This window comes from Sciurus vulgaris (assembly GCF_902686455.1).
Source record: "Sciurus vulgaris genome assembly, chromosome: 7".
Classification (NCBI taxonomy): Eukaryota; Metazoa; Chordata; class Mammalia; order Rodentia; family Sciuridae; genus Sciurus; species Sciurus vulgaris.
The window spans coordinates 74,010,651-74,025,904 of NC_136467.1; the positions used below are offsets into that span (position 1 = coordinate 74,010,651).

Here is a 15,254-nt window from a genome sequence, read left to right on the forward strand (position 1 = left end):
TTAAGTTTCAATGTCCATATTAGCAAAAGGGGGCTACTTGCAGTACCTCCTTCAGGTGAGATATGCATCTAAAGTGTTAGCAATGTGTAGCACAGGATAAGTGCTCTATAGATACTCTCCATTTTCACTGTAATTATCAGTATCATTCTCATGTTATTTCCTGGCAATTGATAAGTTTTCATTCATTCCATTTTCCTAGTTGAAGGCTCAGTTCAGATTTGCTGCTGTTTTTCTGACAGAATTTGCATATTGTATTAATTTGCCTTCAGGTTACTTCCCCAAAGGATCAGTCATCTAGAGAACTTAATCTGCAGCCTGTCGAAGAAGCAGGCCTTCAGACCCCAGCTGCCTGCCTATGAGTCTCTGGTGCAAGAGATCCACCACTATGTCACCAGCATTGCCAAGGCCACTGCTGTTCAGGATCTGCTCACGCGGCTGCTGCAGGTCCTCCATGTGGATGGGCCACGGTCTGCCCAGGTGACCCAGAGCCTTCTAAAAGAAGAGGCCTCTTGGCAGCAGTCACACCACCAATTCAGGAAAAGGCTGGGGGAAGAATATGCCCTCTATCCAGATTGTGTGACTCCACTACAGGCATCCATCTTACAGTTGCAGCATGGCATGAGGCTGGTGGCATCTGAGGTCCACACCTCACTCCACAGCAGTGTGATCAGTGCTGATAGGCTGGGAGCCCTGGCCATGGCTTTGTTGGCTTTTCCATCAGTGGGTCCCACCTTCCCCACCTACTATGCTCATGCGGATGCCCTGTGCTCAGTGAAGTCAGAGGAGGTGCTTCGAGGTCTTGGGAAGCTGACCACTAACCATTCTGAAGGAAAGGAACCAGAAGGCAAGGGCCAGCAACCTTGCCCCACCCGGGAACAGCTGCTGATGAATGCCCTTCTTTACCTGCATTCCCATGTGCTATGCAAGGGAGAGCTGGATCAGAGGGCCCTGTCTCTCCTCAGGCATGTCTGTCAGGTAAGCCGGTGTCTGGCAGGATGTCCTGCCTGCCCTTCTTAAGGGAGTAGGCCAGCCTGTGGAGCATTAGCAGTACCCTACAGATGTAGAGACAGTGGTTGGGGAATAGGGATCCTCTTCTCTGTTCCTTTCTTTTTTCTACTTAACTACCAGATTTGGGGTTTTTTTGTTTTGTTTTTCTTTCTGGTACTGGGGATTAAACCCAGCAGTGCTGCTCTACTGCTAATCCACATACCCGTCCCCTTCTTTTTTTTTTTTCCCCCCTTGAAATAGGAAAAAACTCTGAGTTGCCAACGATACCCTTGAATTTGTAATCCTCCTGCCCAAGTCTCCCAGCTTGCTGGGATTATAGACTTGCATCATGGTGCCTGGCCTTTTTTTTTTTTTTTTTTTTTTTTTAATGTTAATATTAGCCCTTAATTTGTGATATACACTGCATTGTGTGTGTGTGTGTGTGTGTGTGTGTGTGTGTAGTATTAGGGATTGAACTCAGGGATTTGTGTATGCTGGGCAAGCATTCTATACTGAGTTACATCCCCATCCCTTTTTCTATTTTAAGACTGGATCTTGCTAATTTGCCAAAGCTGGCCTTGAATTTGTGATCCTCCTGCCTCTGCCACCCAAGTGCCACCATTCCTGGAACTGCCAACATTTTCTTCTAGTTAGTTGGTTGTCTTTTGACTTTGTTTATGGTGATTATGACATAAATTGTATCAACTTTTGTTAAAAAAAAAAAAAAAACTTTTCTTTTCGCTAGTAATTTATTGTCACTGTATATGATGAAGAGAACAAATATAAGCAAAGATTTTTTAATAATCCTGCCATTTTTACCTATTGGTATATCCCATTCTAAGCTTGTATGCATATATGTATGTATTCCTACAGATGCATGTCTGAAAACAGTGTTTGAGATAATGCATCCCAGTGATTCACAAATTTTTTTTTTTAAGCAACAGTGCCTTAAAAATCTTTCTCGGCATAGTGAACCAGTATTTAGCAGATCAAAGAGTTGTTTGGCTAAGGTAATTTCTGTGATGTCCATGGCCCCTGACACACATTCTTAAAATGCTGGAGCTCTACAAAATATATAGCAGAGTACTAAAAAGCTCATTCTGTTTTATAACTTGCTTTTTAAAACTTAACAGGACTTAATAATTATCTCTCCCTCTCATTACGTATTCATATATTTAGTGACTAATTTTCTATCATGTGTATACCGTAAGTCATTTAACTAATTTCTTATTGATGTACATTTATATTGGTATGTAATAGATCTTATTGTTTTGGAAAAAATAACAGTGTCATAATAAGCAGACGTATGGCCATATCCTTGGGTACAAATTCTGGAGATCAGAATTACTGGGACAGAGATTAAACATAGTTCTTGGACTTTTAATACAAATTACCTTCTGATAGTAAATGTACCTTAGCCCTCAGCCACATTGGACAGTTCCTTGAATTTATAGTTTTTGCCAACTTAAGGACCTAAAGTCTTAGAGGTAGTGGGGAATTCAAGAAGTGTCTGGTAAAACACAATCCAGTTTTGTCTGGTTGGTGCCCTTTGACCATCCAGGACCTAGAAGGTTTTCCTTTACTGAACCCTGAACCAGCTCCTGGAAGTGCAGTCTGAATTGAAACCCACACAGCCAACACTAAGCCTGTTATAGTTTGGATGTGAGGTGTCCCCCAAAAGCTCATGTCTGAGACAGTGCAAAGAAGGTTTGGAGGAGAAATCATTGGATTGTAGCCTAATTGGTGAATTAATCCATAATGGGATTAACTGAGCGGTAGCTAGAGGCCAGTGGAGTGTGGCTGGGGAAAGTGGTTCATTGGGGACATAGCTATGGGGCATATATATTGTATCTGGAGAGTGGAGTCTCTCTCTGCTTCCTGAACATCATGTGAGCTGCTTCTGTCTGCCACACTCTTCTGCCTTGATATTCTGCCTCACCTTGAGCCCTGAGGAATGGAGCCAACCTGTGGACTAAGACCTCTGAAACCAGGAGCACTCAAATAAACTTTTCTCCTCTGCAATTGTTCTGGTTGAGTCCTTTTAATCACAGAAGCAAAAAAGCTGACTAAAACACTGACCTTGGTACAAAACACTAATCCCTTGACACAGGAAGTTCATAATAACTCCATTGCAGCACATTTTTAAATCTTTAAATTTTAGTAGTGCAACAAGAGGAAATTTTCAGCAAACCATTTACTGATGAGTTTGAAAAGAAAGCTCATTTGTTCTTTATTGTATCAAATTTAATTTCTTAGATATTGACTTTGTTCATTTTTGAGCCATGGTGGTTTCATTTCATGAGAAACTAAGAACAAATCTTGCCTGTGCTCATTTCAAGTGCCCTCTGCCCATGTGTCTTTCCAGGAGATCATCAATGAGTGGGATGAACAGGAACGCATAGCCCAAGAGAAGGCAGAGCAGGAAAGCAGCCTGTACAAATTCAGGAGCAGGAGCTCTAGGACCACCCTAAGTGAGGAAGAGGAGGAAGAGCAGGAGTTCAGAAAACAGTTCCCACAACATGAAAAGGTAGGGCACTGGTGTCAGGATTTGTTTGGGAATGAATTCCCCTGGTGCCACATACATTCCCTCTGAATGGCTCTGAATGGTAGACTTTTTAATATATTTCAGTGCATATAAGTTCATTTTCTTTGTGGCTCATGCTCTTTTTTCTTCGTCTTCCTTCTAGGCTCATTATAACCAGATTCTGATTTTATGTTTAATTTTTCTAATGCTGTTTACAGGACTTCGCAGATATTTTGATAGAGCCAACACTTGAGAAAAAAGGAACTTTAGATGGACAAGAAGAGGAAACATCCACAGACCCAGCTGTCCTTTCCCAGAGTTCAATGCAAGCAGTGATGCTGATACACCAACAGTTGTGCCTCAACTTTGCTAGGTCCTTGTGGTACCAACAGGCTGTACCGCCACATGAGGCAAAGCACTACCTCAGCTTGTTTGCATCTTGCTATCAGACCGGGGCATCTCTTGTAACACATTTCTACCCACTGATGGGTACGGCAATTTAGTTTTGCTTTACCCTTAGGAAATCAAAACTAATAAATGTAATCCCTACTTCTTGAACAATTAAAATCATAAATTCGCCATTTTCATTTAATTCTTTATCAGTAGTTTCCTTAGCTTAAAGAATTTATACAAATTTTAAAAAGTGATTTAAAATCCTGCAATAGGATGGATTTTCATTGTTTGAATCCTCTGGGATGAAAGATATGAACTTAGTTTACATGATCTTTTTCCTCAGCATTATTTCCACTTCCCTCTAGTGTTCTTGGGAACTCAAAATCACAGAATCTAGTTTGATAGTTGTTTTTGATGCAGTTTCCCACATGACCTCAAGAAATGTTCTGTGCAAGTAGGAAGAAGGGTAACTTCTTTTCTACTGACCCTGAATCACTACAAAAACTGAAATTAAATGCATCCAAATTAACCTTTTTGTTTATACCTAGGCATATTTTTCTTCACCAAAACTTGAAAGCTTGTGGTAGCTACTATGTAGTAGGGTCACAGTTATCTAGAACAGTGTTGCTTTGGGAGAGAATAGCATTCAAATACCTGTTTCATTATTCTCCCAGTTAGTTGTTTCTGACATCTTTGTAACTTACTAATAAATCACCTGAGTTCCCTGACTTTACCATGATGTTGTTACCTTCACAGGAGTTGAACTGAATGACCAACTTTTGGGCAGTCAACTTTTGGCCTGTACCCTTTCCCACAACACCCTCTTTGAGGAGGCAGCTTCAGACCTGAGGGTGAAACCTGATGGACCCTATGATTTCTACCAGCACCCCAATGTGCCAGAAGCACGACAGTGTCAACCTTTGCTTCAGGGTTTCTCAGAGGCTGTCAGTCAGTTGCTGCAGGATTGGCCAGAACACCCCGCGCTTGAGCAGGTAGGGCAGCTGGTGAAGAAGGGATGAACTTTCTGCAGGACCTTAACTCCCCTGGGAATGTGGCCTTTTACTATCCCTGAGGGCATTCCCTTGCACATTTGTGTACATAAACAAAGATTTAAAAAACAACCATTGAGATGCTACTCACTAACTGCAGGATAAACTTAATAGTTTTGCATTAATTTTGTTTGTTAAGAATTACTTTTCACATTGCTTCACATGCACAAGGCCCTGGATTCAATCCCCAGCACTGCAAAAGAATTACTTTTCACGTTAAAATGTGCTCTGTTCCTCTTTATTCATACACATAATAAGGGTCTTGTGGTTTTCTTAAATGTACTAGACATAAGCCTTGCTTATTTAATATTGTCAGTTTCAACTTAGGTATCACTTGGTCTTCAGCCAATTTTATAATAGCTCTTATTACAGAGAATACTAAGAGTAATTACCTTACCATTCTCAACCTTATTTCCAGAGTTATGTTTCTCTTGATCAGGATCCACAACCCTGGAAATTTTCGTCCACAGTTTTCAGAGGTGCTTTCAAAGTAGAAAATGAGACTTTCTTTTAGGACTCCCTTCAGTAGCCTGTGACTGAATCACCAGTATTGTTTTTTGTTTTGATTCTTTTTAGTAACACAAAAACAGTAGAATCCATTTTGATACAAGTATACAAGTAAGGGAGTCACCAGCATTTCTGCTGAGATACCCAAATCTTTTTTTCTGTAGCTGCTGGTTGTAATGGACAGAATTCGTAGTTTCCCACTCTCCAGTCCTATCTCCAAGTTTCTGAATGGCTTAGAAATCCTTCTGGCAAAGGCACAGGTAAGAGTCCCTCTTTTCCCTCTTAATCCGGGGTAGTCTGAAAAAAGTTTTATCTCATGGTACATTCTTTGTTAGAGGAACAGAAAGTTAAGTTTGATTTGTAGGAAGATAAATAGCTTTGGTTTTTTTAGTATGGGCGGAGATCAGTACAGTGAATTTGTTGTCCCTGTGTTAGGGGCAACTGCATAACCCCTTTTGGGGCAAGATCTGGTATCCCCTGGCTCTGAGGTCTCACTCTGCCAAGATGTCCAGGTGGGCCTTCAATTTAGCTGAGTGCCTACATGGGTCATCTTCTTCAGTCCCCATACAGCCTCTGAGGTGGCTGGTACCTCCCCATTTCACTGAAATTACTCTGTTCAAGATCAGATAGCTGACTTCAGTCTACAAACCCTGTGTTTTTAATAAACATGACTGCTGCAATTCTGTCACATGACCATAAATGAAGCTGGATACACTAAATGTAAACTCATCACTGCTACTGGTAGAAGTTGTTCAAGGGTCCAATAGTGTTTCTCAAGAAAAGTTTGAAATGTTTTTGAGGGAGTACATGATTATGGGGCTCTATAAAGGGCATAGTAAATTCTCTTTTTTTTTAAATACCCCTTTAGGACTGGGAGGAGAATGCAAGTCGAGCTTTGTCTCTGCGGAAACATCTTGATTTGGTCAGTCAGATGATCATTCGGTGGCGCAAACTGGAGTTGAAGTAAGTGACTCTCCCTCACCCTCTTAAACTTAATTGATAAGGACTGTTAGATATTGATGGGTTTCTTGAGGGTTTATGTTGTATGGCAGTTACAGAACCTGCTTTTTTTGGCCATTAATCACTGAGTTTAAAGCAGGGCATTAAAATGTCTTTAAAAGGACCATTCTTATTTTTTAATCTTTTTTTTTTTTTTTTCTTTTTTGCAGTACTGGGGTTTGAACCCAGGGGCACTCTAAGTGAGCTACATCCCCATCCCTTTTTAGTTTTCATTTTGAGACAGTCTTGCTAAATTTCTGAGACTGGCCTCTAATTCGTAGTCCTCCCACCTAAACTTCCCAAGTCACTAAAATTACAGGTGTGCACCACTGTGCCCACCTCATGCCATACATTCTTGTTTTATTTCTTAAAGGCCATACACAGCAAAATGGGTAGCTTTTTCTATCTCCATTTGTGAGAATATGAGGATTTAGTTTCTGTGATTTCACATTTTTCAAATGGATTTGCCTAAATGTCTTCATGGCTTCATTTTCTTACGTTTCAGCTGTTGGTCCATGAGTTTGGATAATACTATGAAGCGCCACACTGAGAAATCCACCAAGCACTGGTTCTCCATCTACCAGATGCTTGAGAAGCACATGCAGGAGCAAACAGAAGAACAAGAAGGTAATACCTGGCAGGAGCTCCCTGCTTATTCAGTGGTTTCAAGCTAAATTGAGTACTGCAAAGTGTAGGATTTACCTGCTCCTGTTTCTCCTCCCGTCAGCTACTTTCACATGAGAGGTACCATTTGATTTCATATTAGTGAGAACTCATCCAAGAAGGCTGTGTAGTTCTTTTCTTACTGAGAGAATAATAGTGAAAGTCACAGAGGTTTAAGTGACTTGTCCGAAGTCTGGAGAACCAGTCGTATAAAGTTTTGTTATTCTCTATTCTCCCTGTCCATGATTCAAAATGAAAGTTACCATTTTGGTTAGGTAGTAGTTAACATGCTTGAGTTTTAAAAAAAAAAAAAAAAAAAAAAACTTATAATTCAATTCAGTTGCTGTGAATGCATTTAACATATACCTTGTATGCAACTGTTATTTTTAAAGCAGTCACCCTTTAGCTGTGGTCTTTGCTTCAAAGCATGGCTTTAATTCTGATTCCTACTAATGGCCATCCCTTGTTATAGTCCATGGTAGACTGCATGCGTGCTAGGGACCGTGTGTGGTGATTGAAAGCATATATGTTTTCCTCTTTTAATCTCTAAAGATGACAAACAGATGACTCTGATGTTGCTGGTCAGCACATTACAAGCATTTATTGAGGGATCCTCTCTGGGGGAGTTCCACGTGCGACTTCAGATGTTGCTGGTTTTCCATTGTCATGTCTTGCTGATGCCACAAGTTGAAGGAAAGGGTGAGGATTTTTTTTTTTTTCTTTTATAGTGCACTGTTAAAATGGGTTAGGGTTTGCATCCTCCACATGAGACAGTTGATTTTTGCACGTCAGGTTTTAAACAAGACACTTCTAATTATCTTTTTAATTTTAATATGATTCACACTAGATACAGATATATTCAGAGTAAAGTAAAGCTGATTATAGATAAAGCAGTGACTAGTGAACTCTGGCAGAAGCAGATTGTCAAATGAGCCAGGCATGATGGCACACACCTATAATCCTAGTGATTTGGGGAGGCTGAGACAGGAGGATTGCAATTTTGAGGCCAGCCTCTGCAGTTAAGTGAGACCCTGCCTTAAAATAAATAAAAGAACTAGGGATGTAACTCAGTGGTAAAGTGCCCCTGGTTTCATTCCCTAGTACAAAATAAATAAATAAATAAATATATATTTATAAATATAAATATATATTTATTTATTTATTTATTTATTTATGATTTATATTTATTTATTTATTTATTTATTTATTTATAATTTATATTTATAAATATAAATATATATTTATTTATTTATTTATTTATTTATTTTATTATTATTTTTTTTTTTGCCAGATGAAGTTATTGAGAACTGGTATGTCAGGCAGTACGTCTTTCCATCTGGATACTATATATTTCCTGCTAAGCCAGTGCTTGATCCAGGCCATTATTATGTTCTTTGATCTAGTGAGAACACTGCCATATATCAAGGAACTGCATGTAAAATTGCTACTATAAGTTAACTACCCTTGACTACAGCAGGTTTAGGACAAAACTATGAAGTGAGCATAGGATGTACATGAATGAACAATTGAGGTGACCCTGTTACTATGCAAACGTTTAAAACAGTTGCAATGTTCAGTGATTTTATGATTCAGATAAAATTTTGAAGTAGCAATTTTACAGAACTTATTTGCATACCTCTTCTTTAAGAACTACAGAGCAGTAAGAACAAAAATCTGCTATAAGCTGAAATGAAAAACAGATTCGTGTTTAGCCTGCCATCTCTGTGAATTTCCTCAGACAGGCTTCCTAAATAATCTGCCTGAGCAAGTGCTGTAATTGCATGGCATAAAGAGTAATAAGGAAGGCACGTCACTGAAATGTGAAGCCCCCAAGTGGCACCAGAAGCACATGCAGCAAGTGTGGTGTGTTGTTTCCTTTTCATTTCTTCCAGATTCACTTTGCAGTGTTCTATGGAACTTGTACCATTATTACAAGCAATTCTTTGACCGGGTCCAGGCCAAAATCATGGAACTTCGTTCCCCACTAGAAAAAGAACTTAAAGTAAGATGAACAACTGTTATGATCATTTGGGGGAGAAGACAACCAACAAATTCTTTTTCTTTAGTTCTGTTCTTTGATCCATTTAACAAAGGCCAGGGCCTAGGGGAATAGAGGCAAATGATGCAAGTTGTATAACAAGACTGACGTTTCATGGTGTTCGCCCCATTCTGACCTGACCAAGTGTGTGAGGGGTCAGTGGAGTGATGCCTTGGCAGAGTTTCCTCAGAGGAGTTCTACAGAAGCCTCTTGTGTCCTCTGATCTTGCCAAGGCTCTTTGTCCACCTCACGGCATGCCCTATTGTATGGGTTCATGAACCATTTAAGGATGGGGAAAAGGAGAGCTTTGATACTTTCAGTGGTTGTGGATCCAACCCCTGGCAAAAGGGACATGACTGACTCAGTAGTTTCTAAGTTGGAGTACATACCAACTGACCTGTTGATTGTAGCAGCATTCTTATTGATAGCTTAGAGACAAATACATGGTTCCTCTTTTAGACTTGTTTTATTTGTTCCTTGACACACAGTCCTATGTTTGGGATGGAGTGGGTTCTGATCTTTGTAAAAAAATAAATTAGAAAAAAACCAGAATGACACCAGCTTTATAAAGCTGTTTCTTGAGCTTCATTTATCTTTCAGGAATTTGTTAAGATATCGAAGTGGAATGACGTGAGCTTCTGGTCCATTAAACAGTCTGTGGAAAAGACACATAGGTAATTTATGTTTTAAAACTAGGGTGACTAAAACTCATAATTTTGTGTGGTAGGTAGCAAGACTACATTGTTACTATGGTCTGGCTTAATACAGATGCCTTGAACTTCTGGGAAAAAACCCTAGGTAGTTTCAGTGTGCCTTTTCTACACCTTGCCCAGTTGGCCAGAGCAAAGTCTCCCTGCAGGAAGAATGGGTATGCCTTGAGACAGAGCATGCCGTGTGGTCTGGAAGGACTGACCATCTCATCTGTTGCCTACCAATTGTTTATCTTGAGCAAAGCGATCCCATCATTCCTGGCTTCAATATTTTCTTCTAGAAAAGGGGGATGGCAAACTTGCCATATATTTTTGTCACTTAACATGTATGATGTGTTTTAATTTCTTAAAAAATTTCACTTTGCAATCCATTTTTTTCTTCTTATTTCTATTACCACCTGGGGTCAGAACCCTCTTTAAATTCATGAAGAAATTTGAAACTATCCTGAGTGAACCCTGTCGGTCATCCTTGGTGGAGAGTGATAAGGAGGAACAGCCTGACTGTTTGCCGAGGTCAACAGATGAAGCCACAAGTGAGGCATCTCCCATCCAGAGTCTGAGCAGGGCACTGAGGGAGACCCTGTTAGCCCGGCCAGCAGCAGACCAGGTACCAGCTTGTGGGACTTTGTGCTTATTCCACCAGCTAGTCAGGTAGAATCTGTTTTATTTCTAAGGAGTGTCCTGAGAAGTAGACAAGAAAATGCCTTTGAAGTCCAACTCTTTGGATGTGTTTTAATATTTGTTTACCTGACTCTGTTGCAGAATAAGGCAGAAACTTTTTCTTGGTGCTAAAAGTTTAATGTTAGCCTTTGTTGTGGTTATCTTTGAACTATCCATAGGGGAAGATTTGGAGCATCAATTTAAGAAAATGCCATTGTGGTTGCCTTTGGAGCCACCTGAGGAAGCTGCTGCACAGGGATGAATGTGCAGTGATGTGCTTACTGGTTCTTGGTGATCACTGATTCCTGCAGTATAAATATTCCCACCAGGGCTGATTTCCAACACCACAGTTAAGAGTTGGCTTGTAAAGTTCCTGAAAATATGACAGATCCTGAGTGAGCAGCTCTGTTTTAGGATGACAGTTCCAGCAGTTCCACTTAGTGTGGGACTTGCAGGATTGGGGAACATTCCTCAAGGGAGTAATTGCTTTGGGCTTCCTGTTGGACTTACCACCAACGAGTTAGTAATGGAGATCACTAAGCTATTTTAATTCATTTATTCAGTACAGATGCAGTTTTTTTCTGACTATCTTTTAGTATCGTTGGTTGACTCTATTAACCTTTTCCTCAATAGGTTGTATATATTTATTAATGTACTTTTCACATTGATCTGCTATCACTTGTTTGTGAGTTCTAATCCCCCTACTAGACCATGAACTCCTTGACAGTAAGGACTGTGTCTTGGTTGCTGCTGCATTCACTGAGCTATTTTAAAATTGGATAGTTCCAAAGGATTACAGAAATGAAATACAGATGACTGTATAGATATATAACACTCAAATTTTTATTTTTACTACATTCATCTGCTCACTGCTTCTGCTTCTTTAAAATTTTTGGTTTGCTAATGATAATAGCGTAGGAATTGTAGGGATTCTTCAGGAAAAAAAAATATCCCCCAGTGCACAAAGGCTCTTGACCCTTCATCTAATATTTGAATTCCTAATATTTGAACTGTTGCTTAGAAATTGGAGGGCAGGGTAGGTGGTAGAGGAAGTAGGATGATGTGGACCACTTTTGCCTTGCTTGTCTGTCTGAGAAACAACAATGTGGCTTTAGTATCTTAATAAGGGCAGCAGTTATATTATGCATTCTTCCACATTTATAGGTCAAAACCAGAGTCTCCTTGTGACTAGAATAGAAAGTCTTGCTCAGTAGAGGGGGCGGTGTCCTTGTGTTTCAGTGCTCAAGTGCAGAGCAGTAATACAGTTCTGAAATATCCATAGTATATGTCTTGTTTTAATTTTGGTGCTACATTTGTTCTCATGAGGCTTCTGAGGTGGTATTTACTTTATATTTGCTGAGCAGGGGTGGGGGCATTGTGTGTACACATGCACCATTTAAATTTAGCATCTGTGTAGATTTAAACTATTACTGTCATTCTTGGCAATGAGACTAACCTGTACTTGTCTCATAGGGTACAGTTCCAGAACGGCAACAGGGTGCTGCTCCTTTCTCTGTGGAAGGGAAACTTCTGCGACGCTTGCCAAAGCTCATGAAACGAATGAGGAAGATGTCCCTGACATTCATGAAAGAGAGCTCCCTGCCTCACCTTGTGGAGGGCCTTGATCAGTTCACTGGTGGGTGTCATAGGCGAGGGTGGAACTTGTTCTCTCTCACTTCCTCAGGGGCCCAGGAGGGCTGGGAAATGTGGTGCCTGTGTTATTTTTTTTAACATTTTGTATAGCAATAGTTAACTGAATAAGCCATGGGCTAAAAACTAGTAGAGCTCAAAGAGGAGCCCACTGAGAACACACCAACTTTGCTCATTTTCCGTGTGTAATCCTTGGATGTAAACTAGTGATAACTGTGTTGCCTAGGATGGTCTCAAACCCCTGGGCTTAAGTGGTCCTCCCCTCTGCCTTCCAAGTAGCTAGGACTCTTAAATGTGTGCCACCACTTGCAGCCTGGCCATTTTCTATAATAGCCCATCCATGCTAGTTCTTATTGGCTGAGGGCATGGGTAAAGGGACACAGAGGTGGATTTCCCAGTCTCTAAGCTAACCCCATCTCTCAGAATATCTCCCTTGAATAAAATGGAAAGGATTCATCCATAGTCTTTTTCTTGCTTGCTTCACTTCAGAGAAATGTTGCCATTCGTTTCCCAGCCATCTTTGCGCAGGGTAGTACAAGAATGAGAGAGCCAAGATATGCTCTGTTGTCCAATAGAATAGTGGCTGGGAGGGGAATCCAGATCTTAACAGACTGGGCTTTTGGCAGCCTTTTACCAGCCGCCTCATCCCTATCCAGCTCTGCTGAATATGATGTTGCAGTGAGGCCAGCCTTCCTTTAATTAGGCCTCAGTCTGATGTTGGGATCTCTTGGTTTTTACAGCTTAAATAATAGCCTACTGTCCATCCCTCAAGGTGACCTATCACTGATCCTGTGGATGAGAGTGAGCGGAACACAGATCCAGGTGCATCTCTTGGAAAAGGGACACAGTGTGTGACATATAGAAGCTTCTCTTTTCTGCCAGTCCTCCAAATGTGTACTTGTCCTTATCTCATAAGTGCTTATGTTAGTCTGCCAAGGTAGCCTTAACAGAGTACCACAGCCTGAGTGGCTTAACCAGCAGAAATTTATTGTCACAAATCCATAAGCTAAAAGTCTAAGGTCAACATGTCAGCAGAGTTGATTTCTTCTAAGGCCTTCTCTGCTTGCAGATCTTGCAGATGGTCACTTTCTGTTTTTACATAGTCACTCTTCATCTGTGTGTTCTCTGTGTCCTAATTTCTTTTAGAGATTCTAATAAGAATGGGTTAGGACCTACCCTCATTTTACTTAGATCTTTAAAGGCCCTATCTCCAAATATAGTCACATTCTAAGATATTAGGGGTTTGGACTTTTACACAGGAATTTTGTGGAGCTGGGCATAATTGTGTGGCAAAATATCAGCTTCTTTATGTCATGTATTCAGGAAGGGAGTGGAGCTATAGAAGAACTTGGGTTTTGGAGTTGGGTAGGGCAGCTGAATGGCCTTTAGAAAATTACCAGATCTCTCTGAACCTTTCTTTTAAGTCTGTAAAATGGATGCTGCAAATAAGTGCTTCTGAAATTGTGCAGATTAAAGATCATTTACCAAGTACTGGCTTAGGGTAGGAACATAGTGCATACTGTATTTATCAGAAATTTTCCTCAGGTGATTAAAATTCCTAGTATAATATACTGCATGTAGTTGGTACTCACAAATGCCTTTTTTGCTCAATGGACTGTAAAAGTCATAATTTTTTTAAAAAATTGGCTTGTTTGTTGTCAAGAGATAAGAACTCCCATATGTCATCATCTCCCCCAATTCCCAGGCATCTTGACCAGTTTCATTCAAACACATACTGAGCATTTGCCAAGTGCTAGGGACCATGTTAGATATAGAGATCAGTGGTACCCGATCCTCACTGCCATAAAATATCCTTGGTTTTGAGTAACTTGATAATAAGCCCTGGGATTTTCTTTTTTATTTCATCTCACAGGTGAAGTGATTTCTTCTGTAAGTGAGCTGCAGAGCTTAAAAGTGGAGCCCTCTGCAGAAAAGGAGAAGCAGCAGTCAGAAGCCAAGCATATTCTCATGCAGAAGCAGCGAGCTTTATCAGACCTCTTTAAACACCTTGCAAAAGCTGGTAAGGTACTCACCTGAAACCCTATGAAATACAATCAGCTTTGTGGGGAAGAAAACAAATAGGGTGATTTGGGAGAATTCTGGAAACAGTTGAGACAGTGTCTAGAAAACAAAGTGAAACATAAGGTTTTGAAATGTCAAAAAGTGTTCTAGTCACATGCTGGAAAATCCTATCGTGAATCATTGATGATTCCCAAATATTTTCAGTTTTGTAGTAAGATCTCTTATATGCTGTGTAGTACCCATCTTTCCAACACAGACAGCAGTGTTTCCCAAATTTTACTGAGTATGTAAGTCACCTGGGGACTCTTGTTAAAGTGTAGGCACTGATCCTGTTTCAGTTGGTGTAGGGCAGGGCCCAAATTTGCATTTCTGATAAACTGCTGGGTGATGGTGTTCACAGGACTTTGCTTTGAATGGTAGAGATGAAGGGGGCATATCTTTTCTCCCTGAGTTTCTTTGCTTAAATGAATGCTATCTCCTAGGTTTGTCATATCGCAAAGGTCTTGCCTGGGCCCGCTCAAAAACTCCTCAAGAGATGCTTCACCTTCACCCATTAGATCTCCGGAGTGCATTGTCCATAGTCAGCAGTACTCAGGAAGCTGATTCTAGGTTTGTTTGTTTGTTTAATTACAAATGGACCAAGTCATTCAAGCCTCTGTGTCCTCATTTGCCAAAATGAGGCATTCACCTCTCCTATTTGTTTTGTTTTTTGTTTTTGTTTGTTTGTTTTTGGTGATGGTGGTTGTTTTGAATCCAGGGCCTTATACCTGCTAAGCACATGTTCTAACACTGAGCTACACCTGCAGCCTGTGTTCTTTTTTCCTGGTCCTGTGGTTTTCCTCAGGGCTAGTCATTTTGTTTGAATCTGAAAGAATGGCCACATTGTTCACTGCCTGTGATATATCCAAGTTCTCATATATTCTCAAATATAAAATCCCATAAACTTTTGAAACAAACAGAGCTAGCTTGCTTGCTTGCTTTTCTTTTCTTTCTGATTGAACCCAGGGCTTCTTAACCACCAAGCCACATCACCAGCCCTTTTTATCTTTTAT

The 15,254-nt window shown here is 40.4% G+C and overlaps 1 protein-coding gene across 1 annotated transcript in view; it reads left to right on the forward strand.

The window, feature by feature from the left end:
• Positions 1-15,254, forward strand: part of MDN1 (midasin AAA ATPase 1) — a 166,378-nt gene that overhangs the window by 122,941 nt on the left and 28,183 nt on the right. The window contains exons 63-76 of the mRNA XM_079146702.1: positions 270-975; positions 3,353-3,514; positions 3,730-4,000; positions 4,661-4,896; positions 5,625-5,720; positions 6,329-6,423; positions 6,965-7,086; positions 7,675-7,821; positions 9,015-9,124; positions 9,761-9,834; positions 10,279-10,477; positions 12,004-12,166; positions 14,054-14,200; positions 14,685-14,811. Of these exons, the coding sequence (XP_079002828.1) occupies positions 270-975; positions 3,353-3,514; positions 3,730-4,000; positions 4,661-4,896; positions 5,625-5,720; positions 6,329-6,423; positions 6,965-7,086; positions 7,675-7,821; positions 9,015-9,124; positions 9,761-9,834; positions 10,279-10,477; positions 12,004-12,166; positions 14,054-14,200; positions 14,685-14,811 (2,655 nt within the window). The remainder of the gene's footprint in view (positions 1-269; positions 976-3,352; positions 3,515-3,729; positions 4,001-4,660; positions 4,897-5,624; positions 5,721-6,328; positions 6,424-6,964; positions 7,087-7,674; positions 7,822-9,014; positions 9,125-9,760; positions 9,835-10,278; positions 10,478-12,003; positions 12,167-14,053; positions 14,201-14,684; positions 14,812-15,254) is intronic.